Genomic DNA, 25,987 nt, shown 5'->3' with positions numbered 1-25,987 from the left:
AAAATTTACCATAGATAAAGATCAATAATAAATTAATTTTTTTAATTATGTTTTTATTTTAACAATAATTTATTTCATATTGATCTTTATTTATAATTAATTTTTTTGATAGAGAGTTGGATGTAATTTTTTCATATTTTTTAATTAAAGGTAATTGTATTGATCTGGCGATAAATATGAAAATATCTCTGAATAAACATTTAAACTTTGATTCACGAAGGACGCTAGACTCAACTTTATTCTTGGCATCGACTGAACAGAGGGATATTTAAGATGGATTGACTTAAATCCGAACCGACCCGAGTTTTGCCCGCGCTCCGCATTGCCACGGTCTGGCCCGTTTGAGAACAGTTCTTTTCCTCTGTTTTTTCTTTGAAAAAAGGTGTTGAATTTGTGTCAGGTTGCCCGAAGAGAAGCTTCCTCCTCCCCGCTTCAGATCACTTCTCTCAGTTCGACCTCTGTGATCGCCGTTTTCTGTGGGCCGGCGTGATTGATTGCAAATCCTTCTTTTCGTCTTCGTGAGCATCAACACACGAAGAGTAGGACTCCAACCCCCTCAGATTTCATTTCTCTCTCTCTCTCCTGCCATTGGTTTTCGTTGCTTGTCACTCGCCAGCCACTACTGCTCCACAATTCACCTCTTCGTCATCGCCATAAAAACAGTAGTAGAGGAAAATCTTCACCACCAGCCTTTTCCACTGCCACTGGACTGCTGGTAAGTGTCCTGTTGTTTTGATTCTGTGTTTGCCGTTGTGATGTTGCGTGTGTTTTGTGGATAGAATGCCAAAAAATGAAGATAGAGATAGGGTCAATGCTTTTCTTTGGATCTTGTTAGTTTTTTCGATTGCTTGCCATCCGCTAATGGTTTGATTTATTTCCCTCGTTTGTTCCTCCTTGATTCTTTGGGGTTTTATGGTAGACGTGGTAGACTAATTCAATTTAATAAACTTGAAATGAAATGTGATTCCCGATGATGTCATGCCTACCGCGAATTGCTGCTTTTGGGTTGTGGATCACAAAAGGAAGCATGATAAGAGCACTTTCACCAATCATTCTGCTAGATAATTTTGGTTCAAATGTGTTTTGAGTTTAATCTAAAAACATATAAGCAGGGAAAATGAACTTTGAAGGTAGTGATTGAAGCATATGTTGGCTTGGTATCATATATCAGAAGAAAGCGATCAATGAGTAATGTTTCGGTGCTTGAAATTAGTGCACTTTAAATCTTCAACTTTGCTTGGTCAACAGATTTAAGCTTATTTGAGTGTTACTTCCCTTCTGGCATACCCTCACAGAACGGAATGATGGTTTAAAAAATGTCCAGTTTAATGTTACAAATGGCGATTTTGAGCTGAGTTTTTTCCCCCAACCACAAGGATGTAACTTCCATTCTTTTTAAATCCTCGATGTTATTTGGAGACAAGTAAATCCTTTGAAGATATTCTGTGTTTTATTGCTGCCAATGAGAGACATAGGAATTGCATTTGTGACAACTCTGTTTTTTTACATTGCAGTTGGCTGTGTAATTTTTTTTTTCTCACAGGTACTTGTGTACTGACTCAGAAGAAGATTGATTCATTGACAGCATGGTGGGTAATGTTATTTTGTCTATGTTTCATTTCTTTAACGTTTATTCTTTTTAACCTTGACTGATATGATCTCATAATGATTGTGCACTCCTTTCCCCACACTTGGGAAATTATGAAAATAGAATTACCTTCTTGGAGCTTTCAAGCCGGCATGTAACATCTTAATCACATTCAATGATGGGAAAAGTCGAAAGCAGGTTAGCCACTCTTTAAATTGCTTATGGAGATACCTTAAATTATTTGATTATAATTATCAAGACTTTATCTTACAATGTTATATCTTATCAATATTTGAATAGTGTGACAGAACTTCCCATATCTTCATTCTAGTAACTCATTTGTTTCTTGTGCGGTTGATAAATCTCTGTGTTTACTATTTATATGATATGCCTTTGTTATTTTGTGATTTTTTTTTGGGTTTGAAGGTTCCATTTAAAAAAGAAAATGGCCAAACAGTCACCGCCCCTCTTTTTCAAAGTCAAGAAAACATTGCTGGGAAGGTATTTTTATTTGTTGGAGTCTTGATTACCATTGACTGTATGTTTGCTTTTTAAATAACTCTTGATTTATTGTCTTGTGAACCTTACTACTTGAAGTTTTGTCTTTGGTGCAATGGTTAGATTATAATCGAGCCAATGCAAGGGAAAAAGATTGACCACAATGGCATAAAAGTTGAACTGCTCGGACAGATAGGTTAGTCTTTGATGAGGAATACATTTCTAAAGTACAAATGGATAAAGAAAAGTAGAGTGTGACATTAGTTATTCATGTACTTTATTGACTCTTGTGCTCTTCACTTTATCTATCGCTAGGTGTGGGATGATAACTTGAATCTGATGCAAGACAAGTTTGGCCATAAAAATGTTTTCAATGAAGTATTATTTAACAAACATCTGTTTTAGGATAAAGAATTTAATTATGTCTTTTTTTTGATAATTTTAGCTGAATTGTTGTCCTGAAAGATCCCAAGATTAGAGGTGTAAATTAGCTTTCCAACTAGTCATAGGTTACTGATAGCATAATGAATTAAGAATATTTTCCTTAAAGTGGCCTATCCATCTCATTTTTGTCAAATAACTTTTTCTCTTTGAATCTGTATAACTTTGACAAGAATATGTATTTTGTGAACTTCAATAATAAAATTTGATTTAACAGTTAATGTAGCTTAAGTTTTGTTGGGCTGGGCTGGAAATAAATTATTCATTCATAATTTTTATTGAAATCATGCAAATTGTTCACTTGTGAAATGCAGTATGGAATTTTTCTTTGTTTTTTTTTTAATACCTGGATATGAAGTTGACTTTAAACTTTGCTTGATTATGCAGAGATGTATTTTGATAGAGGAAACTTTTATGACTTTACTTCCCTTGGTGAGTAATTGAGTACTCTGTCTTTGGATGAAAAACCTTTTACATGGTTATATGTAGCTAGTTTTTCATATAATAACTGTACAGTGCTAGGAATTACTTCTATGCTGGGAAGATATAATAGGTTGTAGTTGCAGTTCGGAAGGACTTTATTCTAGTTGGTATTTCAACTGTAGTTTATCTTGAAGGTGAATGAATTGAGTGAAGCATCTCATAAATATGCTACCAATTATTTATTATTCTTCTTGCTTTCTTTTGCAGTACGAGAACTAGATGTTCCTGGGGATATCTATGAGAAGAAAACGTATCCATTTGAGTTTTCCACAGTTGAAATGCCTTATGAGACATATAATGGGGTAAATGTCAGGCTTAGGTATGATTTCTTGATGCTTAACTCCTTAAAATTTTATGCACGTGCGTTCCTATTTTGGTTATAAAAGCTCCGTGTGCATCTGCTTTTGTTGACACGATGGCACACCTATGGTTCCCTGATGTGTTATGCTGGTTAAAATTCTGTTGTACATCAGGCTGAATGGAATGTTGATGGAATCTAATTTTACCGTGCATGAGTAATTTTGGTATCATACCATTGTGTGCGGTGTCAATTTTCAGCGGGCATTCTGGTTTACTTTCACCTTATTGTCAAAGCTTTGAAATTGTCAAAGCTTAGCTGCTTGCATGCCTTTTTGTGGGCCCATAGAAATTTTTGAATGCCAAAGGTTGGATGTAATTTAATGTTCCTGCTGCTTAGTAAGAAAAAATAACAAGTTTGTGGAAATATGATTGGTGATTGAAACATATATAAAGAAAATTAGAAAATGGTGAGATGAAACTTGAATAGCATATGCTTCCTGTGACCCATTTGAACATTTACAATTTTCAGGTATGTTTTGAAAGTGACCATCAGTCGAGGCTATGCAGGAAGCATAATGGAGTACCAGGATTTTGTGGTATGATGTGTTTTTTTAAAATAAAACTTTTCCGTGGTCCCATTTCATCTATCAATTTTTGAGAATTTTTTTCATTGATTAGGTCCGCAACTATTCTCCACCTCCATCAATTAACAATAGCATCAAGGTAAGGTTATTACGTTTGAATTTCTAGATTGTTTTGCGTAATCAGATATGGTAGAGGAAATTCATATCCCCTTAAAGTTTTGGCATGTTTACTGAGTGAATAGCAGCAAGTGCTACCATTTCAATCTCCAAACTCGTCTTTAATCAAACAGAATAATAATCCTAAGCCATTGTTACTCATCTGAAGCATAGTTGGTCTTTGATCATTTGTCTTAAATCACTCGTTAAAATTGCTGGTCTTTTTATTTTCAAATCTCATTGAGGCTATACATTGTGCTTGTCCTTTCCTGTAAACTTTCTTTTCCTTTATTCTCTGAAAACTTGATGGCTGCGTTTATTTTGCTTAACATTATACCCGATACAGATGGAAGTTGGAATTGAAGATTGCCTACACATTGAATTTGAATACAACAAAAGCAAGTAAGTTGAATGCATTCACCTGTGATATGAAAAGCAGACTAGATAGGTTGGTTTGACAAGTTAAACAGGGAACTTTAAATATGCTGGTTTGGTCCAAATTTATAAGCATGGTTAGATTGTTAAATTCTACTGGATATATACTAGATGAATCCATCTTGAACTCGGTGAAATGTGCATCAATGGATTGCAGTTCTTATGATCTTGTAGTGGTAGCATTTACCATGTATATTCACCGTTATGCCACAACTTGTGGAAGAACAGGTTAAAAGTGGTTCAGAGCATGCAAGACATTTATGCCAACTGGTTCAATTGGGTTGGGTGTTAGCAATCATAAATTAGTTACAAAAGAATGTATAAATCATAAAATAACTCTTCTGATTTTTTTTTGTTACTTTATTAGGTAATGATAAAGTTTAAACGAGTCACTTAAAATTTTGAATTATATTTTTCGCTGTATTTGTATTTCAGAGGTTGATTTTTTTGGTTACTATTCCATCTTAAGTACCGAATGTTGATAATAAATGGAACTGAAAGCACCTACTGCTTACACAATCCCAACTTATTTGATTGGTAGCTTTTTTAAAGATATTCTTGTCAAAGATGAACGTTGTGCTCTAGGATGATATTCACGTCCCTGAAAAGAATTTTGAAATTATCTGCTTATCAATACTTGAAAGTGGAAAAGAATTGTGACACTAGTTCATTTTTATAAATTCAGGTATCATCTGAAAGATGTCATCATTGGCAAAATATATTTTCTCCTGGTAAGAATCAAGATAAAAAATATGGATCTTGAGATTAGACGTCGGGAATCAACCGGTTCAGGGACCAACACCCATGTTGAGACAGAAACATTGGCGAAATTTGAGTTGATGGATGGTGCTCCTGTCCGAGGTATGTTGAGAATACACTCTGCTTTCTGCTCACGGTTTTTTTTTAATTAGCACACCAATGTATTCAAGAGAAATTTTCTACCCCGGATATTGACCAGGCCCTCATAATAGACGTTTCTTTTCTTAATAGATGTGCAAATTAGTTATACACATCTGTTGATAATAACTGTTGTACACACACTAGAGTGGATTATAATGAATGGCCAATTAGGAAAAAAAAAGGATTGTAATTAGAAGTCCAGGTAACATATGGCCAATCCCCCCAAGCTCAACATGTGCCAATAGAAGCAGTGTGTCACAAAGTCATTACTTTCTCTCCAAAAAACTAGTTCAGTAGGGTGTGCAGTGTGCCTGTTATGGTTAGGACCCTCTCCAAGTCTTTTTAATGTAGGACGTTATAAGTGGCTCTGATTGATTTTTGTTTTTACAGGTGAGTCAATCCCAATCAGACTGTTCCTTAGCCCTTATGAGCTGACACCAACTCATCGCAACATTAATAACAAATTCAGTGTGAAGTACTTCTTAAATCTGGTGTTGGTTGATGAAGAGGACAGGCGATATTTTAAGCAGCAGGAAATCACGATGTATAGGCTGCAAGAAGAAACTTCCTGATTGATCATCGTACAGGGAATGGGTTTTAGGTGTAATGAGCATAGAAATAACGAACATTGTCATGGACTTTGGAGAGCTGAGGTTTTATTAGACGGTCACTTGAAACCCTTTTTAGGGGGTGCAAAAGTCTGGTTTTCTAGCAGTAAAATGCTTGCAAATTATGAATCCGTCTCTTGATGCAGTTCTGAAACATTTCGGCATGCATTCCATTATAGCAACTTACCTCTTATTTATGCTGTGAAGTGTGATGTGGCCAATCTTATATACTTTTGTAAGTTTTTTTTTTTTTTAACCCCTCCTGATCCTAGTCATGTTATGCACTGATCCAGAGTGTGATGCTTTGTACTCCGACTTCTGTTTCAAGTATCGTCCATAACCACATTCCTTTTTTGGTTTTGGGTTCTCGTTTCTCCTTTTTACTGTGATAAGTGAAGAGTGGTTTGGAATCTGGTTTGTTTTATCGTATATTCTTGTATTGGGTTCCATTTTTTGGATTACTATTATATTGTCCAAACGTAAAACGCTAAATTCGATGCATTGTACGTGCCACTTATTTTGATAACAAAATATGTAAGCCGATGAAGACAATTACAGGAATAATAGCTTAAATGTGACCATGTTGACGATATACGTTATGTCTTTAATTATTAGTGATTTGCCAATATCCTTGTAATATACGGTTTGAACAATATCCACATAGCTTATACTTCCTTGTTCTGAATTCAAAGAAGTTTACTCATTTCTTTGAAATATCTGAACAGGCCATCCAATTAGATTGGATCATTATTGGGAAATTCTTGCTTTTACAATTCGTATCAATGAAATGTGACGTATAAACTCCGGTCAAGAATTGATGTGCCGAAATACCTTTTTTTCTTTTTATAAATCAGGGGATATTTCATTTTTCTGTTTCTTTTTTAACCGAATTATGGAATTTTTTTCACAAAATACCTCCGTGAATCCCAATATTTACACTAGGCACTGGGGAAATGAAAGTAATGATAATCATAGATTGGCCCCAGGAAAAAAATCATAACCATAGAATTTAACAATGCATAAATTAAATTAAAAGTGCAATTCATATCAGTATTAACTATACATCACTAAAATCCCCCCACAGCAGTCATCATCATCACATAATGTAGCTTACATCCACACATTTATACAGAGATTGTAATTTAAGAAAAGATTTACTAGTTACATCCAAAAATTTACACAGATTGTAATTTAAGACTATTTACTACAATCTAAGAAATTCAGACTGACAACCAAAAGGAGATGCTTTCCCGCCATTAAGGAGACAAGGCTGTACTCTCTCTCTCTCTCTCTCTCTCTCTCTCTCTCTCACGTACCAACTCGCACAACACAATTTTTTAGAGTATGCGTAATAGTAGAAGTTTGAATCTAAGACCTCCTATTAACAAAAAGAATATAGGAAAGCTGTTGTAGTGAATGAAAGATGTTGGTCTCTAACTATCTTCCTTGAACAAGCCCACTGAACACTTGGCTGTTGCCGGCTAGAGTTGCTTCCCACTCAATAGAAGACAGGAGGATCTGTGAGAGCGAAATCACAACTTGTTTCATATCAGGTCTTAAGATGGGATCATCATCCACACATTGCTTTGCCAGCATGGCCATCTATGCACAGACACACATCAAGAAGAGCAAGTCACTAGGACAGTAAAATCTCTTGCACATTGTTGTACTTTGACACGTGATTTTCTAATAAATGGAATCAGTTGAGTTCATCACTCACTAGTACAGCTGTGGTATGGCTTCTTCTCTCTCTCTCTCTCTCTGTTTTTGGACAAATATGGATTGATTTGTTAAGGATGGAAACTAACTTACCTTAAATACACAATCATGGGGATACAGGTCCATCATATTAGGATCAATATGATTTCTCAAACTAGACATACTCATTGAATCAGGTGAGTTCCTAAGAGCTGCCAACATCTGAAATTTGACAAATATTAAGGCAATATCTCAGAATGCAATTGCAACAGTAGAACACCACCACATGCCATCATAAATGAAATAATATGAAATATAAACGTGAAAAAAACAATACACAGAAGAAATAATAATTAGAAAAGTATGAAAAATGCAGTACATCAAAAGTCACAGTTAAGCAATGACCAATTTCTCACCACTATCTAAATGTCGTTTACATTTGTACTCATGCATTCATTATCATTTATCAAATATAACAACTGATTCAAGCAATTATAAATTATCAATTGACAAATTACCTAACTCTTGATTCTTGAAGCCTTCATGTTCATCTATTGCCGCACATCTAGTATCTATCCAACACATGCTCTGTTTTCTATAAAATCATTCATGCTAAGATCTAAAACTGCACCAGTGACTACAAAAATTCTATGAGAACTTTTGACTTCGTCGGTGAAGCAATGTGGAAATGTAGAAGTATGAGACTCTGCACGCATATTACCAGATTCATAATTATGACTTGTAAGTAAAGCAGAACTTACAATAGATGCAAGAGAACGTCTCTCAGGATTTTTTGACATCAAGCCTTCTGTCCGAATAGTGGCCTCCTTCCCTGATATCATCTCAAAAAGAACAATGCCAAATGCATAAACATCACTTTTGGTTGTTGCACGGCCATCGCTCAGGTATCTGTTCAACATCACCATTGACAAAAGTATTAATGTTATTTTCTATTTTCTTTCTTACGCAAGAAGAATGACTTTGAATAGTTGTTTCATCTGAAAAGCAATATTTCTTACTCAGGTGCAAGATAACCATATGTGCCAACAACTTTGGTGGCAGTAATTTCTTCTTCATTTGCTTTCCCAACAAGTTTTGCTAACCCAAAATCTGAAATCTAGAGAGAAGGAAATCCGTGACAGCTAAAGAAACTTGTAAAAAATTAAAAATCTGAAATAGATTGAATAAAGTTTGGATATGTACTATTTACTTTTGCTCTAAAGGAAGCGCCAAGTAAGATGTTGTTTGTCTTGATATCTCTATGGACGTAATTGATTTTGGCGTGCTCATGTATGTACTCAAGTCCCCTAGCAGCATCAAGTGCTATCTGGACCCTCATGATCCAAGAGAGTGAGGAAGAACCTATAAGCAAGACGAATTTTTGTTACAAAGAAGATGAAATCAAAGCAGGAACTCAGAAGCACTAGTTTTACACATAAGTGGTGGACTGGTGGTTGATATTCTGCAAACCAGTGCATGGGTGCACAATCTTACCCTTGGTCAGTGGATCATGCAAATGGCTTCCAAGTGAACCCTTCTGGGCATATTCATAAATAAGGAAAAGCTCATCATGACTAGCAGCATAGCCGATCAATTCTATCTAGAAAAGATTAACATAAAAGAAAAGGACTCAAAACATTTGAAGTGGTGCAAGCAATAAGCTACAAAATTAAATCATACAACATACTTTAATCCCAAAAAAATTACCAGATTTGCATGATGAACCTTGCACAGGACCTTCATCTCTGACAAGAATTCTTTAGTTTTTGTAGCAGTCATTCTTTTGATAGCAACCTCCTAAAGGGATTAAAATAAAATGAAGAATGGTATGAGAAACATTCTTGCCTTAAACAAGAGCATGCTTGAATTGGAAAACTACAAACCTGGTCACGAAGGAAGCCATAATAAACAGAACCATAAATACCATGCCCAAGTAGATTTGAATCAGAGAAACCATCAGTTGCAGAACAAATCTCTTCATGTGTGAAAACGACAGGGTTCTCCACTTCAAAGACATTAATCCCCAATGCTGAAATAATAAATATAATTTTATTGCATGCAATTTGAATTTTAGAGAATCAGTTGTGGTATTGTGTGCAGAGAGGAAGAATAGAACCAGTTTTAACATGGAAAAGCCAGATACCAGTGAAATGTTTCATGACAGGACCACATAATTTACCTATAATTTAGGGGCACTGATATAGAGCCGCATAACCTGACTGCTAAGTTTCTTAACAACACTCAACACAGAAGCATTTGGGAATATTGTGATTATCAGTTTGATATTCTAAATATCTTTTACAAAACTTAAGCACCCCAAAAATATGCTTTTGTTCCAATTCCACCCTTCCAGTGATAATTGAGAATCAAATTTCCCATGAAACTGAAACAAAAACTAATAATTTGGTGATGGCACCACCTTTCTAAGACTAAAATAAGGTTTTCGTTTTGTGTTCTCTTTTACATCCTGTTACTCTTACTTGTCATCAGAACTATTCTTTATTCTTTTGTCATCTGATGCATGCTAAACATGAATATTTAAAACTGACAAAAAATAGGTACAAAACAATACAGAACTTAAATCTAATAGGAGGTTAATTACTTGAAACTTTGGGAGCAGTAATCTGGTTGTTGCGGGAATCACGATCAGATTGCCTCTGCTCTACAGGTTTGCCCTGTATGTACCTTCCTGAACCACAGCAAAAACTTGGATTTTGAAGGATATGAAATTTGTGCAAGATCTTGCCTTCATCAACCTTTTCAGGACTTGTGCTTGCTTCAGCAAAACAATTGGACGATCTCGCACAGAAATAAAGAATTGTGCTTAATATTATCAGAGCAAGACTGATCCCTAAACCCCCAACGATCCATATGTAGGGTGCATGAGCATGACTGACTTGACTAGCTGCAAAAGTAGTCATATATGAGTGACGATTTTGAGGACAATGAGTGAATGTTTTAATTGCTGGCGATTCTTCAATAAAAACACAAAATATACTGATAGAGATTTTTTACGCTTGAGCACAATGAAGATGTGTTTTTTTGTCGAAAATTTTATAGCAGGCATTTAAAGAGCTTTACCTAACCAAAAAGCTAGAAGCGAAGTAAAAGCCAAAATGAAATAAAGTCCATCAGAAACAATGAACTCTTTGCTATCTCAATTCAGTACATTTAGAAAGAATCTTTAACTCAATGCAGAATCTGCCAAAATGTGGCTAACATTTACCACCCACAGAGTCTGAGGAATACAAAAATTTAAACAAAGCAGTGGGCCAAGGGAAGTTCCATCACCACCAAAGCCATAGTCCAAAGCCACTTAAATTGCATATTCAGCATTGATAAAACTAACATGTACCGTCAAAAGTAAGTATTTATTAATGCTTTGAATTGCTCGAAATCTATCCTTCACAACAATCTTCATGGATATTGCATGAAGAACTTTGCCCTACATTAGAGGATTGACTCGTGAAAATAACTTCCATTCATTTGAAGCTAAGCAATAGGTATCAGCATAAGGAAAAAACAAATTCTTTAGAATTTGAGCTGAAAAATATCAGCAAAAAACAGTTTGAACTAAGAGTACAACAAAGAAGAATGTAAGCTGCAACCAATGAAATTTTAAATTTCCACTATTTGCACACACACACATCATAACAAACTGCTAACTCCAAGGTAAAAATAAAAGGACACATTGTATTCCTATGTTATATATATATATATATATATATATTGATCCATACCAGAAACATTGTCAATAGAAGGGGCAGGAACAGGAGCTAAGGAAGTATCATTCTTCAGGGTATATGGCTCACCAGGAACTGCAACGAATTAGAAAATAATAATGAAATATTATATCATAATAAATGATAAAACATTAGGCTGCTAACAACTTGCAAATATCATATATACATATAAAACCCACTGGTACCTTGTAGAAAACAGATCGAAAAAAAAAACATACAAAGACTAACCCGAATTAAGTGGTACATAACACAGGGAATCCACAGTGATATTGTCAGGATTGTTGATGCCATTTACTGTCTCTATACTATACATACTAACTCCAAACCGACTCGCCAGAGATTCAATACTATCACCTTCTCTCATCACATAACTCATCATATAGTTCCAGGGTCCACTGGAGCAACCACAAAACAACTTCAATGTTATAACGGAGCCGTTTTTTGCCCTCCTAGCCGTTTTGGGCAAGAAACCAAGCCCATCATAGGCCTTCATCACCAAATCATACACCAACCCTTCATTGGATTTTACAGTGTAAGTGGTGCTAGACACGTATTTGTTTATGCCAGCAGCACAAGAACAGTTCTTTTTGATAAATATGTAGTCCCAGCCATTGCCTTCAACAGTAATGTCATTAGGCAATACATCAAACATGCTCTGAATTACGGCTAAGGTTTGATTTGGTCGAGGCTTAAAGGCCAAGAACGAAGTGCAGACGCGGGTGGCGTCCTTACAATCCAAGGGTGTGGTATCCGAAGAAAGGGAATGAAAGTGGAGAAGAAAAAGAAGAAATTGAAGCAGATACAAGTGACGTTTCCAGACAAGATGCATAACTTTAATTTAAAATCAAGAAAGCAGACTATTTAGTGTCCAAAAGATCAAAGAGAAACAGTGGAATCACAGTGAAGTTGAGAGATGGAAAAGAAGTTGGTCTAAAGAAATTTGGCTAAGGCGAAAGAAAAATGAAACTAAAAAGGAAGAAACTTGATCCAAGTTAAATAAAATTCCGATGGAGGAAAACCATCAGAATCCCGACATCATCAGCAAAAGCTTGAAACCATGTAAATTTAACAAAGACTCAGCTCTAGAACAAACAAAATGGTTTCTTTTCTTCAAAACTTTGATGAATGATATTACAAGAAAAAATAGTGAACAAATTACCTAGAGAAATAGCAAATAGACAGTAAAAGGAGCATGTGGGGATGTGGTAGGGAATAAGTTTCTGCTAAATTTCTGAACAAAGAGGGATGGAAGAAGAAAGGAATGAAGGGAACTTGAAAACAGAGCACTTGGTTTCACGTTAAAAATAGACTAAGCAAAGCCGCTTACTGAAAAGTGAAAAACAGTGACAAAAGAAAGCAACCTTTGTAGAGTGAAACTTGGGGAACCACCCACCTGGTACCACCAGAGTGGGAGATATTTAGATTTTTGAAGGATATTTAAGACTAAATCGCCACTCGTTCTGTCGGGAACACGAGATATCGCTCTTCTTTCTCTACAATATCTAGCAAGCAAATAAGCAATTACCAGTGCACTACGCCGGTGGATTTATTTGTTTCTAAAACAACTTGAATAACGTGCATTTAATCTTGGGGAATGAAACAGTGCAAATTTAGATTTTATCTCTTGGCGCTCGCAACTGTATGAAGTAGAACTATCATTTAGACGTTTCATTTGACAATTCATAAACCCTGTTTCTGGGGTGCAGAGTACATGTGAGAGATTATGTTGTGAGAATAAATCTTAAATGTTTTGCGAAGGAATATGTAAGTTGTAGATGAGAGAGAAGAGAAGGGGTCTGGGGATGAGTCAGGTGATAGAAGGGCTCAAGTATGGGACAAGCAAAGAGCTGGCAAAGGACGAGGACAGTTTTGGTTGGGCCCACAAAAAAGTTCTTTGTGAAGGAGGGGCGAAAAAGGGGGCAAAAACTTATAATTTTAACCTCATAAATAAATTTAAAATATTTATTTTTAATTAAATAAAAACATGTGTATCATTTATAAATTATTTATTATATAATAAATTTTTACTATTAATATTATAATAAACATGTGTATCAAAAAAATTTATTTTGATTTGATTTAATATAATTACATTAAATATATATAATTAAGTAAGTTTTGTCCAAAAGAAAAATGAAAAAAATCGCCAAGTAACTTCGAAATGGAAATGATCGAGAACTAGTGCGTGGTAGTAAAAGTTCGTTGACCTCTTCAACGAGAGATTTAATCGGCTTTTTTCTTTTCACGATCGTCATTCGTCACTAAAGATCGGGGGGATCCGCACGTGCTCCGAAGACAGCTGTAAAAGATATATGACGCACAACTCCTGGGTCCCACAAATCGCCCTCCGTTTTTAATTACGTACTTTATTACTTTTTTTTTTAAGAAAATAAAAAGGAAAAATCACACGCTTGATTAAATTTAAGACCTTTCAAAGTATGAGAAGGAATACTGCCACTAATTCTTAGAGGAATCGTTATCATTGTTTTTTTTTTATAATTCACTATGTTATTATTTTATTTAAAAATATAAAATATTTTTTAATAATTAAATATTTAAAAATAAATTATTTTTTATTTTTTAAAGTGTAATCATTACTTTTTTTAACAGTATCCCTGTTGATAATGATTTTATATTTATTATAGGGTATTTAATAGAGGTAAATATAAAAAGATAGAGTTAGTTTGAAAGTAAATAACTACTTTATTAATATAAAATTTAGTTAAAAATGCTTTATATTTTTTAATGGAGTTAGTTTTTTAATCTCTAATTAATGTTAATAAAAAAATAGAAATTTTTAAGGATTTATTTAATATGAGAAAAATAGAAAATGTATTTATTTTGTAAATAAAATTAATAATTTTTAAGATTTTTCTTGTTACCAATAAAAAATATAATAAGTGATTTATAAATGGAACCTAATAAATAACATAAAATAAAATTATTTAATTTACACAAACAAAATACTAATTATTTTTACTACTATAAAGTAGGATCGAGTCTTTTTATTGACTGACTAGGAGCCGTGGGGAAAAATTATTAATCGACCATTACTTTAGTCCTAAAAGTTTGTAAATTATCTTAGGGAACATCGCAAATAAGATCTTCTAAAGGAAGACATTTTCTCTAAAGGCTTGAACGCCTTTGCGTGCAATTATTTTTGAAGTTGTAAAGATCAGACTATCCTTTTTTTTTGGGTTAATAAAGTTCAAATTATCCTCAATGAGAGAACATCAGTGCCACACATGTTAGCCAAATAAAATTATTAACAAAAAATCCATAAATAACTAAAAAAACTATTTACAAGAAGAAATCTGTTTATTTGCAATAGCTTATGTGGGTTTACATTTGCATTTGAGAAGAAAATTTACAAGATAGCCAAAAATAATAATAATAACAAAAGATCTATAAATAATAAGAAAAATTTACTTATTTATAACAATAAGTTTGTTTATTCACAAGAATTTATGTAAATTTATACTTGTAAAAAAAATCTACAGCTAAAGAAAATTAGCAGAAAGTTCATAAATGACAAAAAAGCTTTAATTGTTTACAACAAAAAGTCCACCTATTTATCAAGTCTATATAGGTTTACACTTGAGGCCTTTTCACTCATAAAAGATAATTCAATCATTTCAAGTTCGAAAATAATTCAACATGAAGCCTTCAAGCCTATAGAGAATTATCAAAATTTATTGAACCTACAGAGTAGGTATCTTTCTTAAAAAGTCTTACATGAGATTCTTCCATTATTTAATATAAAAATAACACAATTTTTGAAAATTGGACTAATTAATCATTCGAGGACCTTTTAATTTTAATTATGCTTGAACATTGTAAATCAAAAAAAAAAATCAGGGGAAAGGAGAAAGGATGAGGTAGGCATGAAAGGGGAAGAGAGAGTGTGAATGGGTGTTGTTAAACCTAATCAAACCTAATATTTTGGATTATAATGCAAAGAAGGAGCAGTCCCATCTTACGTGGGGTTGCATGCGAATTCTGATTCCCAATATCATCAAACTCCGTCATAACCCATTAGCCCCTCTGCACCATTTATTAGTTATTAATTTCACTAATCACAACTTAATTTACCTTCTAAACCTTGTGATTCAATACATGGCTTTTTGTCCCTGCCAAATTCAAAGCTTCATAGGTCCCCCAACTTTTTCTCTCTGTTTGTCTGAGTGTCAAAATTGCTTCACAAGTTGCTCTCCCCGTTGTACAAGAGTTTTCATGAAGCTTTTATGATGACATTAAATGACTTTGCTATGTTTGGATTTTTTTTTTTTTTTGGTATCCATTCCTCACCCATTCTTTTCCATTAACATGTTTAATTTCATCCTCCCACCTTACCTTCCTTTTTAGTGATTATTTCCAGGGTATCAATCATCGAACTAGGAAACCACACTCTAGTTTTAGGATGATTTTAATGACAGACGCATGATTTTTTTTTTGCCAAAAAAAAGTAAATTATGTAGTAGTGGGCCGGGTTATGTTTCCTCCCAAATTAAGGGCTTAAATAATTATTTGCAGATAAAATATTATGTTTATTATAACATTGTGGGTAAAACAATGCAAAAGAAATAAAAATTGAATTAGATCTTTTCATAAGAGATCTCTACACTCATATGGTAGGTTATTCAGAATCATAACACTAACATTATTCTATTGCACTTGATGAAAAAACTAGTTGAAATTGAAATAGATGTTAACATCTCTAAAAAATATAATCAAAAGTCACAATCCAATCTTCTAAAGATAAACTTTTCAATCCTTTCTATATGATGAACTTTCCGATCCTTTCTATGATGTTAAAAAGAGAATGAAACCATGAGTGCTTTTTGCTAATAAAATTGAGTGCCTTTGTTGATTTTTTTTTTTTAAAAATTAACCTTAGAAAATTTTTTCCTCCAACAAAAGGTGAGACTTTCAAGAACACCTGAAAGCTTTTCAATAATACTAGGATCGAGATTTTGATATTAGCTAAAGCCTTTGATCTAATTTTCATACTTATCACATATGAGACCTCCACAAGCAATGTCACCATTTCAATAAACTAAGTTATCTGTATTTCATCTAACTCATCCAGATTCAAGAGGATATCATTTGGAGTGCATATTCCTTTGTTTTGAAGATGAGAAATCGATCCTTGCTTAGCTTCCAACTTCATGTCGCTTATGATGCTGATCATGCTGGCAAAAGCAATATCTTCATCACGAAGTCTTCCTTTAAAACTATGATATTTGATATTGTGCTTCGTTTTTCCTATTTGCTCCCCATTCTCTTTAACACTAACACATACGCATATTCTTTCTTTTTTTTTTCTTTTTGGTTTTTGACCAACCACACATACACATATTCTGTTCAACTTATTTTAGTGGATCCAATTATCGGAACCTTGACTTCTCTGGACTCAAAATACGTGTGTGGGCTTCTGAAAAGTGTATGGGTCAAATGTAAGATTTATAATGAAACCAAGTCCAATGGAAATTCTGGATCTTTGTATATATACCTTAGACCCAAAAGGAATCTCAATAACTTTTGGGTTCATTTTTGTTAAGAACCATCAAACAAAGTTGTACCAAAGAAAAATGATCCCAGGTCCAATCTACATCACTAAACCATAACAAATCCCCACTTGTCTTCCAAAAAAAGGCCATAGACCCCCCAAAAAAGAAAATATTATGGAAAAAAGACAAAAGCCAGTGCGTGCGGTTTTTTAACCCGACAATGGCAAAATTTAGAATGATTATCCTAAAATTTATTTTTTATATTTGTTAATTGTTGATTTTTATTAATTAATAAGAACAACTGCATAGAAAAGTCGTACAGGGAAATGAAAATCAGCAAGAAAGGGATTACAATTATCTAAATTGTTGACTGTTAATTATTAATTCACAACTTACGTAACTCAATTGCTTAAACATGTGTGTTTGTGTGTGTAGCATGTGAAAGGTGTAAAGATGATGTAAATCTCGTGTAAAGATAACACTTCTTCCTGATTCTGATTACTTGTCTCGTTCACATTTTCAGAATAATTACCCTATTTGTTAGTTTATATCTTCAAAAAGAAGATAAAAGTACAGAAGCAGCAGATTGCACAAGAGCAGATAAACATGAAGAGAGTCAGCTTCAAAGTTCTTTGGTCAAAAAAAAAAAAACTTCAAAGTTAGATATTCAACTTTAGCGTTATTATTTTCATAAATTGTCCCCTTTTTTAGATGGCCTTCTTATCCGGTTTGGGGAGTGGGGAAAAATAACAGAGAATAACTTTAGGAGGGTTTAATGCTCCACCTATTGCAGGGTAGTGGTGCATAATGCGGCTTTTCACGATTATTCTGGCCATATCATTGTCATTTCATGAAACGCATTCTACGAATTTATGCTTCCTCTGTCATTTCTTAACAATCATATGTACCTCCTAGTCTCCCATATCTTCTTTTAGAATAAACTATTCTTTCATTATTGGAGGGTTTATTTTTCTTTTGTGTAATCCTGTGATATATGATACTATCAAATTAGTATTGTCAGATATAATTAAGAATAATGTGAAATTCTATTCAAGCGGAGTAGATCATTTCTTTCATGTGACTCGACTACTGTTGCGCTGCTAATGATTAACTATTAAGAAATTATGTTCGCCCTAGGGATAGAAGGAAATGTTTGAACTGAATTATTTATAGTTATCAGTCAACTTCACATATGTACGATAATCGGGGATATACTGAGAGGTTTTTAATATAAAAAAAAAGACAGCAAAGATGCCAAATTGATTTAACATCTTACTCCGTTGCTTTAAAAATATAAAATATTTTTTAAAAAATTAAATATTTAAAAATATAAAATATTTTTAATCTTTTGATCTATAATTATTGTTTTTTTTAAATATCTCTATTAATAATGACTTTATAATTATTATAAAATATTTAATAAGAATAAATATAAAAAGATATAATTACTTTGAAACTAAATAATTACTTTATTGAGGGTGGGATTCGATTAAAAATACTTCATATTTCTTAACGAAAAGAGTACCATTTACAATATAAGTTATTAATAACTACTTTACAATTCTAAGAACATGGTTGAAACTTTAATCTTTTAAAAAATTATATATCTTTTTAATTATATTTTCATTATATATTTTACAAAAGTACTGTAAATTACAACTGAAATTTGAATGGACCATTTTTTCTAAAGAAATAATAAATGAAGAGTGTGGTTGAAAAATATTATAAAAATTACTCAATGCAATTTATTTTCAATCGAGGAAAGCTTTTAGGACATACCCACAGTATCCTATATTTTAAATTAAACAGAAATTTTAAAAAAAATACCCTACATTATGAATGTGAGAAAGTATAGGGCTTACTTGATTATTCGTTTTTAATACAGTTTTTTGGTTTAAAAAAAAATCTGTTTGAAAATATTTTTTATTTGTTATAGGCTTTGAAAAATAAAAAAGGTAAAACTTGTTTTAAAAATCAGAATATCTTTTTGGTGAGCTGTTACTTTTTATTCTATCCAATTAGAGAAAAAATAGAGAACATCATATGTTGTAAATGATAATTATATTAATAAAACAAATACTTCTTTCATCATTTATTTTATAATTATATATATATATATATTAAATATTGATTCCAAAATATTTTTTTATTTTTTTTATTTTCAAAACTTGTTCTAAAAAATTGCTCTATAGAATTAGTTTAACAACATAAAAATCTTCTTATGGTTCTAAATACTATGACAACATAATGTTTGAATCTGAATATCTCAATTCATATGTATAATAAAATATGATAGAATAAAGTAATTCATGCGTACCTGAAGAATCCATAAGTGCTAGAGAAATTTCGATTATCTCAAGTGTAGGCAGATACACAACCCACAGGTCCCCAGAGCCTTCAGAGAGTTCAGAGATAATGGAAGTAGAGAAATGAGTCGTGTGTTTGTGGTTATTGTAACAGCACGGAGCCACCCCTTGGGCCTCGACTCGGTACTGGACTCTGGCCCATCACTGGACCAAAGCCGACTTTCCCACAGGTGGTACTGTGGTTATTCCTCACCACTGCCTCTCCAGGGTCTTTTGGAACCTCCCCAGACTCGAACCTCCAACCTCTACCACCTTAACAAAGTTGAGGCTAAGTCTGGTACCATTGAGTCACTTGACTCAATGGTACCAGACTTAGCCTCAACTTTGTTAAGGTGGTAGAGGTTGGAGGTTCGAGTCTGGGGAGGTTCCAAAAGACCCTGGAGAGGCAGTGGTGAGGAATAACCACAGTACCACCTGTGGGAAAGTCGGCTTTGGTCCAGTGATGGGCCAGAGTCCAGTACCGAGTCGAGGCTCAAGGGGTGGCTCCGTGCTGTTACATAAAAGGCTATGTAACACCCTCAAATTTACAGACCGATTTTTCGCAAATTATTAAAACCATTATCATGGTAGAAAAATTTCTACCACGATATATCCAAGACAATATACCACAGGTCTTAAAATATCTAAAAAAAACAATTAGAACCATGAGGGACAGACATGATCCTCATAGCATGTTATTCAAATCAGATCATAAATCAAGAGGGACAGACATAATCCTCTTGGTCATATAAATACTTTTAATAAAAAGGATTAGAGTTTACATGCTTCACAAAGAAGATATGTCCTAAGTTGGCACAAGATACATTGTATAATCTAAAATAAGAGGTAACGTAAAAGATGGTGTCTCATACACCACAGTTACACCTCTGGTGCTTTCTCGGCCGGACTCGCTCCTGTAAAAATATTAACCACGGGGAATGAGACTTAAAAGTCCCAGTAACCAAAAATTAATATGTAATGATGCATGCGGATGTAACTAATCATGCGATTGCTAAGTGGGCACACAAAACATTTAACCGAACAATACTTTCAAACAAACCGAACAAGTATTTAATTTGCATGACTGCACCTTATATCCTCCTTTCGCCATGCTCGGACGCCAAATCACCCGGCCAAAGGTGAGTTGGACCAAGCGACACGCCACTCATTGGGTCCAATGAGGGCTTACCACGTGGTAATAATTAACCGAACAGAAATTCCCATTAACACCATACATTAAAATACCCTGACAAGTCATGCATCATTCAAATATCCAAACAGGAATATATCCGAACAATAATATCTCATCATGATAAACAAAAATAAATTTTTAACCCACTTGGCAATAATTTCAAACAAGTATATACAGTATTTATTTTCAATAATTCATAATTTTTCCAAACAACAAAACAACACATAACCATTCACAAACACACTCATCACAACACATTAATAATGGTTACCTTGTGTCTTGAATAACAAGTTCCCCTTCACAACTCCTTTTTCACCACTATCTTTGTCAATATAATCTACATAATTATTTCACAATACTATATATTAATTTTATATTAAAATAAATAACTCTAATTTAAAGAGTTAGAAAGTCTTAAATCTATAGTCCATATTAACACTAATTTAAGATTTATGCCTCATTTAACTTCCCAAATTCTTTTCTAAAATTCTCGTACCCTAATGAACTATTTTTTTTTTATCCTCAATTCACTTCTAGTATCACAATTTCATCCTTCTACATTCTAAAAATTCATCCAAAAATAAATTAAAATTTTTAGAATTATCCTGAAGCCTCAAATCACCTTTCTATAACCTCAAAAATACCTATTCATACTTAAATAAATATTTAATAATCATAGGTTTATCCCTACGTCTTAGATTCCACATAAATTCAACCATATAGATCTAGATTTTAACTCAAAAATTCTTAAACATGAGTTTCAACCTCAAGAAAATATTCTATAATATTTATTATATCCCTAAGAATTTTAACCTATATTTTTAATCCATTATATCATCAGATTAACTATCCTATAGAAAAATTCTAATCAAAATATTTACTCTATCCTACAAAATAATCATATCACTAGAAAGCTAATATTATTTAGAAAATAACTATAAAATTAATTTTGTAATTAAATAAATTTTTAAATGCTAATCTAAACAGGAAAGTTAGAACATACCTGAAGAAAAAGAAAATAATCTCCCCTTGTGAGAAAACGCCGAGCAACGTGAGAGGAAGAGAGAAAAATAATATAAAAATGGGATTGTGAGTCCCAAAATTATATTAAAAAAAAACTATAGGTTTGAATTTAATTATTCAAACCTTTGGGCCAAAAGTTGCAATTTTCTCTAAATTGCATCTTAGCCTCTCATGCTTCCTAATGCACACACCCCCTCCTTTTTATACATGAAGGCACCTCTTCTCTTCCCTCATCTAACCAATGTGGGACTTAGAAACAACAACCTTCCACCCCCTTTTTTTTGTTCCTTCTACCTTCTCTCTCTTTTTTTTTTCAACACATACATAAAAAAAAATTATTTATGTATTATATCTTAACTAAATATTGCTTATGTGGTTTTAAATTTAAATTTTTAAATTCATAATTAAATACCTAACCATAATATTATTTCTAAATAACCTCAAATAATATAAATTCCTATTATTATCATTTTTTTTCTCAAAACCTAAATTCCACAATTTCTTTATTATATAAAAAATCAGGATGTTACAGTTATCAACTAATCGATTTATATAGATCAGATCGGTAACCGCCTTATTAAATAATAAATAATTATATATCTTATTATCTCTGACTCAGTCAGTTAAGAGATAGAGAATAACTGACGGCTACTGGGTTGTGGGTTGGGCCTCTGCCCACTGGGCTCACTTGTATGATCCTCCTATCACGGTCCACACAAAATCATAAAGACAATCTATTTAAACTTATTAATTAATGTTAATTCATAATTAAATAAATATTCCAACACATAATTGTATAGCATTTTTTTTCCTATTTCAGAAACATATTGATGTGAGAGAGCTATTTGGGATATTCATTTTGAGGTTCTAAATCACAGATAATGATAACCCTTCTTTTGAAATCATAATTAAATGTCGCCATCGAATTCAAAGCGTGCGCCTCTTTTTTGTTTTTTTTTTTTTTAAACAGAGGCTAAGAGGCCTATCTGTTTATTAAAAACCAATCATACGGTGCTGGTGGTGGGGGTAATGAAGTTGGTTTAATTTAAACCAAGATAACAAACTATGGCCTTCCATTCTTGGAGGGTGAAGCATGAATCATTAATATTAAAAGACTAATGAATATATAAACTCCTTAATTAATGCATGATTAGATTAGATTGGTACCAATAAAAAAAAATACCCCTGCCATCAATTCAGTTGTTGCCCTCTAGTTCATGCATCCAGTTATCACAATCATAGTCTAGGACCCCATTGATCCTAGCTCCTACTTACCAACTATTAATCTCTATTTATATTTTATATTGTTTGTGTACGGAAGAAGAAAAAAAATCTGAGACTACAAACCTTTTTTAAAATTATAATTATAATATAATATAATATAATACAGTCTTAAATTATAAATTGTTTTTTATAAAAATACACATAATATAATATAATACAGTCTTAATTTATAAATTGTTTTTTATAAAAATACACATATTAATAAAATTTATTAAATACAGGTTATAATTTTAAGCATTTTATAAACTTCTAAAAATATCTTTTATTAATATGAGAGAAGAAGAGAAATATTTTTTTTACTAAAGAGAAATAATAATATTTAAGAAATTATATAACTAGAGATAATACTGAAATAGCTTATCATTGATGAAGTATTATTCTTTCAAAACACCTCAAACTCTATCTGTTAATAAATATAAGGTATTTTTTAAGTAAGATGTTAAAAAATATATGATATTTTGAGTCTTTTAATATACAATTAATTAGTTTTTTCAAAAATATCCTTAGTTATGCAGTGTGATTAAGAAGATTTTCTCATTAAAGCATCATACTAAATAAGGACAAATATAAAAAAAAAAGTGTATAATTTTGAACAGAATTAACTAACTTATTAAGAGTGTAATTGAGTTAAATATGCCTATAATATTGAATAGAGGAAATATTTTGAGATATCAAATTATTTTTAAAAATGTCTTGTAAAATGAGACTAAAAGAGTAACATGGAGACAATTTTCTATTTTTATATTTTTCTTAAAATTAATGGATAAATTTTTGGGAGAATGACAAATAAGGGCCCTTGAAAAATATTATGGACCTTTTACAACTAAACCATTACGAATTAATAGCTGAAATATCATGAATTTACAACTCAGATGTATTTAATTTTCATTAATTTTATTACAGGGTCTTCAATTGTCATTCTCCATAAATTTTGTTAATCATTTACCTAGGTTTAAATAAATACAGGAGATATTTAAGTTGACATATTTATATTAAAAATATATTTTATATACAAATTTTTCTTTACCCATCTCTCCTTTTAGTGTATGTTTAGTTTTTAGTTTGTTAAAAACTTAATTGATAAAAGTCAATTCAATGAAAGTCAATTGTTGTGATGAAATTTGTATTTATATATATTTTTTAAAAATTAATTTGGTAAGCTGAAGGTTATTTAAATTAATAATGATTTGTGCTTTTGAATATATAATGATAAGAAATACATTAATTTATGATAATTTATAATTTTTGTTACTAAAATATAATATATTAAAAATATTAAAAAATTTAAAATAATATAAAATTCAATATGTTAAATAATAAGAATAAAAAATATGAAGTGTGATATATTTGTTAAAAAAAAGTATGTAATAAATAGTCTAACATTTATTAATAATTAATAATCATTATTGGATGAGCGAGGGAGCACCGACAAGGACAGGGAGATGGAAGAAGTTTGGTTGAAGGAATGGCATACGACACTGAGAGGAGTAGAGACAAAAAAAAATCTGAGGGTTGCGAAGTGAACTCGTGTGAAGAAAGCAAAAAAAATCAAGGCTAGCATTGTCAATTAAAAAGTGCGTATAAATGTATTCTCCTCATTAAATGCCTAAATCACCTTTGATGTTTGAAATTTAATTCAAAACAAAGTTTCAAATTTCATTTTAATTCACATCTCAAAATTTATCCAACTAAAGATTTGTTTGAGTAACTTTTAAAAGCACATTCAAACTAACTATATTTAAAATACACTTTTATCAAAATTAGCAAATAGTTAAATCTCTTAAATATATTTTTGTTTGATATAAATTGAAAATTAAACACACGTTAAAAATTTCTCAAACAACTTTTAATATTTAAAAAGTTCAAAAATAATTTTCAATTGTTAAAAGTTATTTTTTCAAACTCACCCTTAGTGTCCATTCAAATGCGTGACATGTGGGAGGACACAAACCCAACGCTACCTGAATGTTGAATACACAATATTTGATACCTCATGTTTCCTCCAGTTTTATTTGTTAGATAAATTTTTTCATAAATTATTTATTCGACAAACATTTATTATAAATTTTTTAAATCACCTCTCACAAATTATATTAATAAAAAATAATTAATATATATTAATGTTAATGAACAGAAGATATTTTAATTTAATTTTTTTATTTTCAAATACAATTATTATTGTTAATTGATTTTATTAAACTATGCAATATACAATTTTTTTTTCTATTGTATGTAAAAAACGAAGGGAGTGGTGCCAAGTCAAATTCAAGTATTCTCAGTCCCAAGAAAGAGATAGTTGTTTGGAAGGCAAGTGAAATATATAATATATAATCATAAATTAATAAATTATTATTACCAAAAAAATCTAAACAGAGTCCTTTTTTAAAAATTTTTAGGGAGAAAGGAAGGAGAGGATAAAAATTAGAGAAAATTATAACTAATGGCTGTTAACAATATTCATTATTATGTAGGACCAAATAATTCTAACTTTGCCATGTAAAATTAAGAGACTTAAATGTAATTAAAATTTATTATACAAAAATTATCCCTATATATATATATATATATATATTATATTCCACAAGTATATTCCCTCTAGGAGACTTTTCATATCCCATCCACCATCATTCAATACAATCACTAATAATTGAACAGTGGAGTGATCCCCAAAGAGGTGCAGCAATTATTCTAGTCTCACACTTGTTAGCGTTGAGTTTTGTTGTGATTTTATTTGCTCAATCATTTCAAAAATGTAATTTCCTTTTTTATATCACAAGTATTTTCCATTTTAGCATAATCTAATTTTTCTTACAATATGTTACCTTTGATTTTATTTCTAAATTACTTTCAGCATATTTTATTAAAATTTAAATTTTGTTAATTCTATCTTAAAATTTAATAAATTTTTATTTCTATCCCTTCATAAGGACTAAAAGAATTATTTTTAATAATTTTTTTAATATTTAATAAGATCATAAATATAAAAATATTGAACAGAAAAAATAATGAAGTGTATATCCTATAAATAATAGTAGCAAAATTAATCTTTTCTTATAAATAAAATCAAAACGGTAATATAAAAGACAAATTATCAAGATCTCCCATAGCTTGGGAAAACCCCAGCCTCTCAATTATTTTTTTGGATCATTAGTTTTTATATAAATTAAGAGAGATTTTGATATTTTACATGTGACAAGAC

The 25,987-nt window shown here is 31.7% G+C and overlaps 2 protein-coding genes and 1 long non-coding RNA gene across 8 annotated transcripts; 1 reads left to right on the top strand and 2 right to left on the bottom strand.

The window, feature by feature from the left end:
• The first annotated feature begins 379 nt into the window (after positions 1 to 379).
• Positions 380 to 6,366, top strand: LOC129291451 (vacuolar protein sorting-associated protein 26A). Of its 2 annotated transcripts, none has more exons than XM_054928803.1 (12): positions 380 to 715; positions 1,544 to 1,589; positions 1,712 to 1,786; positions 2,015 to 2,089; positions 2,210 to 2,282; positions 2,915 to 2,959; positions 3,218 to 3,329; positions 3,840 to 3,906; positions 3,989 to 4,033; positions 4,397 to 4,452; positions 5,171 to 5,346; positions 5,776 to 6,366. In XM_054928803.1, exons 2-12 carry the CDS (start codon positions 1,587 to 1,589, stop codon positions 5,955 to 5,957), a joined length of 909 nt encoding a protein of 302 aa, XP_054784778.1. In that variant the 5' UTR covers positions 380 to 715; positions 1,544 to 1,586; the 3' UTR covers positions 5,958 to 6,366. The 2 variants fall into 2 exon arrangements, with proteins under 2 accessions (XP_054784778.1, XP_054784777.1); XM_054928802.1 differs by having other exon boundaries at positions 1,515 to 1,589.
• A 651-nt stretch (positions 6,367 to 7,017) lies between these two features.
• LOC129291274 (lysM domain receptor-like kinase 3) lies at positions 7,018 to 13,089 on the bottom strand. Of its 5 annotated transcripts, none has more exons than XR_008588658.1 (12): positions 11,663 to 13,084; positions 11,432 to 11,509; positions 10,294 to 10,596; positions 9,575 to 9,720; positions 9,399 to 9,488; positions 9,186 to 9,291; positions 8,902 to 9,053; positions 8,711 to 8,808; positions 8,453 to 8,600; positions 8,210 to 8,286; positions 7,806 to 7,913; positions 7,567 to 7,595 (listed from the first exon to the last, which is right to left on the bottom strand). XR_008588658.1 is itself a non-coding variant. In XM_054928550.1 (11 exons), the coding sequence occupies exons 1-11, from the start codon at positions 12,261 to 12,263 to the stop codon at positions 7,431 to 7,433; spliced, it is 1,995 nt and encodes a 664-aa protein (XP_054784525.1). In that variant the 5' UTR covers positions 12,264 to 13,056; the 3' UTR covers positions 7,018 to 7,430. The 5 variants fall into 5 exon arrangements, 1 of the variants encoding a protein (XP_054784525.1); XR_008588659.1 differs by having other exon boundaries at positions 8,210 to 8,328; positions 11,663 to 13,081; XR_008588660.1 differs by having other exon boundaries at positions 8,210 to 8,316; positions 11,663 to 13,080.
• A 6,841-nt stretch (positions 13,090 to 19,930) lies between these two features.
• On the bottom strand, positions 19,931 to 21,866 carry LOC129290411 (uncharacterized). The gene is made up of 3 exons (XR_008588369.1): positions 21,485 to 21,866; positions 20,753 to 20,818; positions 19,931 to 20,203 (listed from the first exon to the last, which is right to left on the bottom strand). It is a non-coding gene; the product is annotated as an uncharacterized LOC129290411 (long non-coding RNA).
• Positions 21,867 to 25,987: the final 4,121 nt, after the last annotated feature.

Source organism: Prosopis cineraria, unplaced genomic scaffold, assembly GCF_029017545.1.
Source record: "Prosopis cineraria cultivar Desert tree isolate PC_DT_omini unplaced genomic scaffold, ASM2901754v1 PC13, whole genome shotgun sequence".
NCBI classification, from domain to species: domain Eukaryota; kingdom Viridiplantae; phylum Streptophyta; class Magnoliopsida; order Fabales; family Fabaceae; genus Prosopis; species Prosopis cineraria.
The sequence above is the reverse complement of the archived record's forward strand: the minus strand, read 5'-3'. Positions and strand labels throughout refer to the sequence as shown.

Bases quoted from the DNA above. Each gene is read 5' to 3' on its own strand.
- LOC129291451 (XM_054928803.1), top strand. The intron at 4,453-5,170 runs GTAAGTTGAATG...TTATAAATTCAG, and splicing joins TTTGAATACAACAAAAGCAA to GTATCATCTGAAAGATGTCA. The intron at 5,347-5,775 runs GTATGTTGAGAA...TTGTTTTTACAG, and splicing joins GGATGGTGCTCCTGTCCGAG to GTGAGTCAATCCCAATCAGA.
- LOC129291274 (XM_054928550.1), bottom strand. From the start codon at position 12,263: ATGCATCTTGTCTGGAAACGTCACTTGTATCTGCTTCAATTTCTTCTT. The intron at 11,510-11,662 runs GTTAGTCTTTGT...AATTCGTTGCAG, and splicing joins TTATGTACCACTTAATTCGG to TTCCTGGTGAGCCATATACC. The intron at 9,721-10,293 runs GTAATTAACCTC...TTATTATTTCAG, and splicing joins TACTGCTCCCAAAGTTTCAA to CATTGGGGATTAATGTCTTT.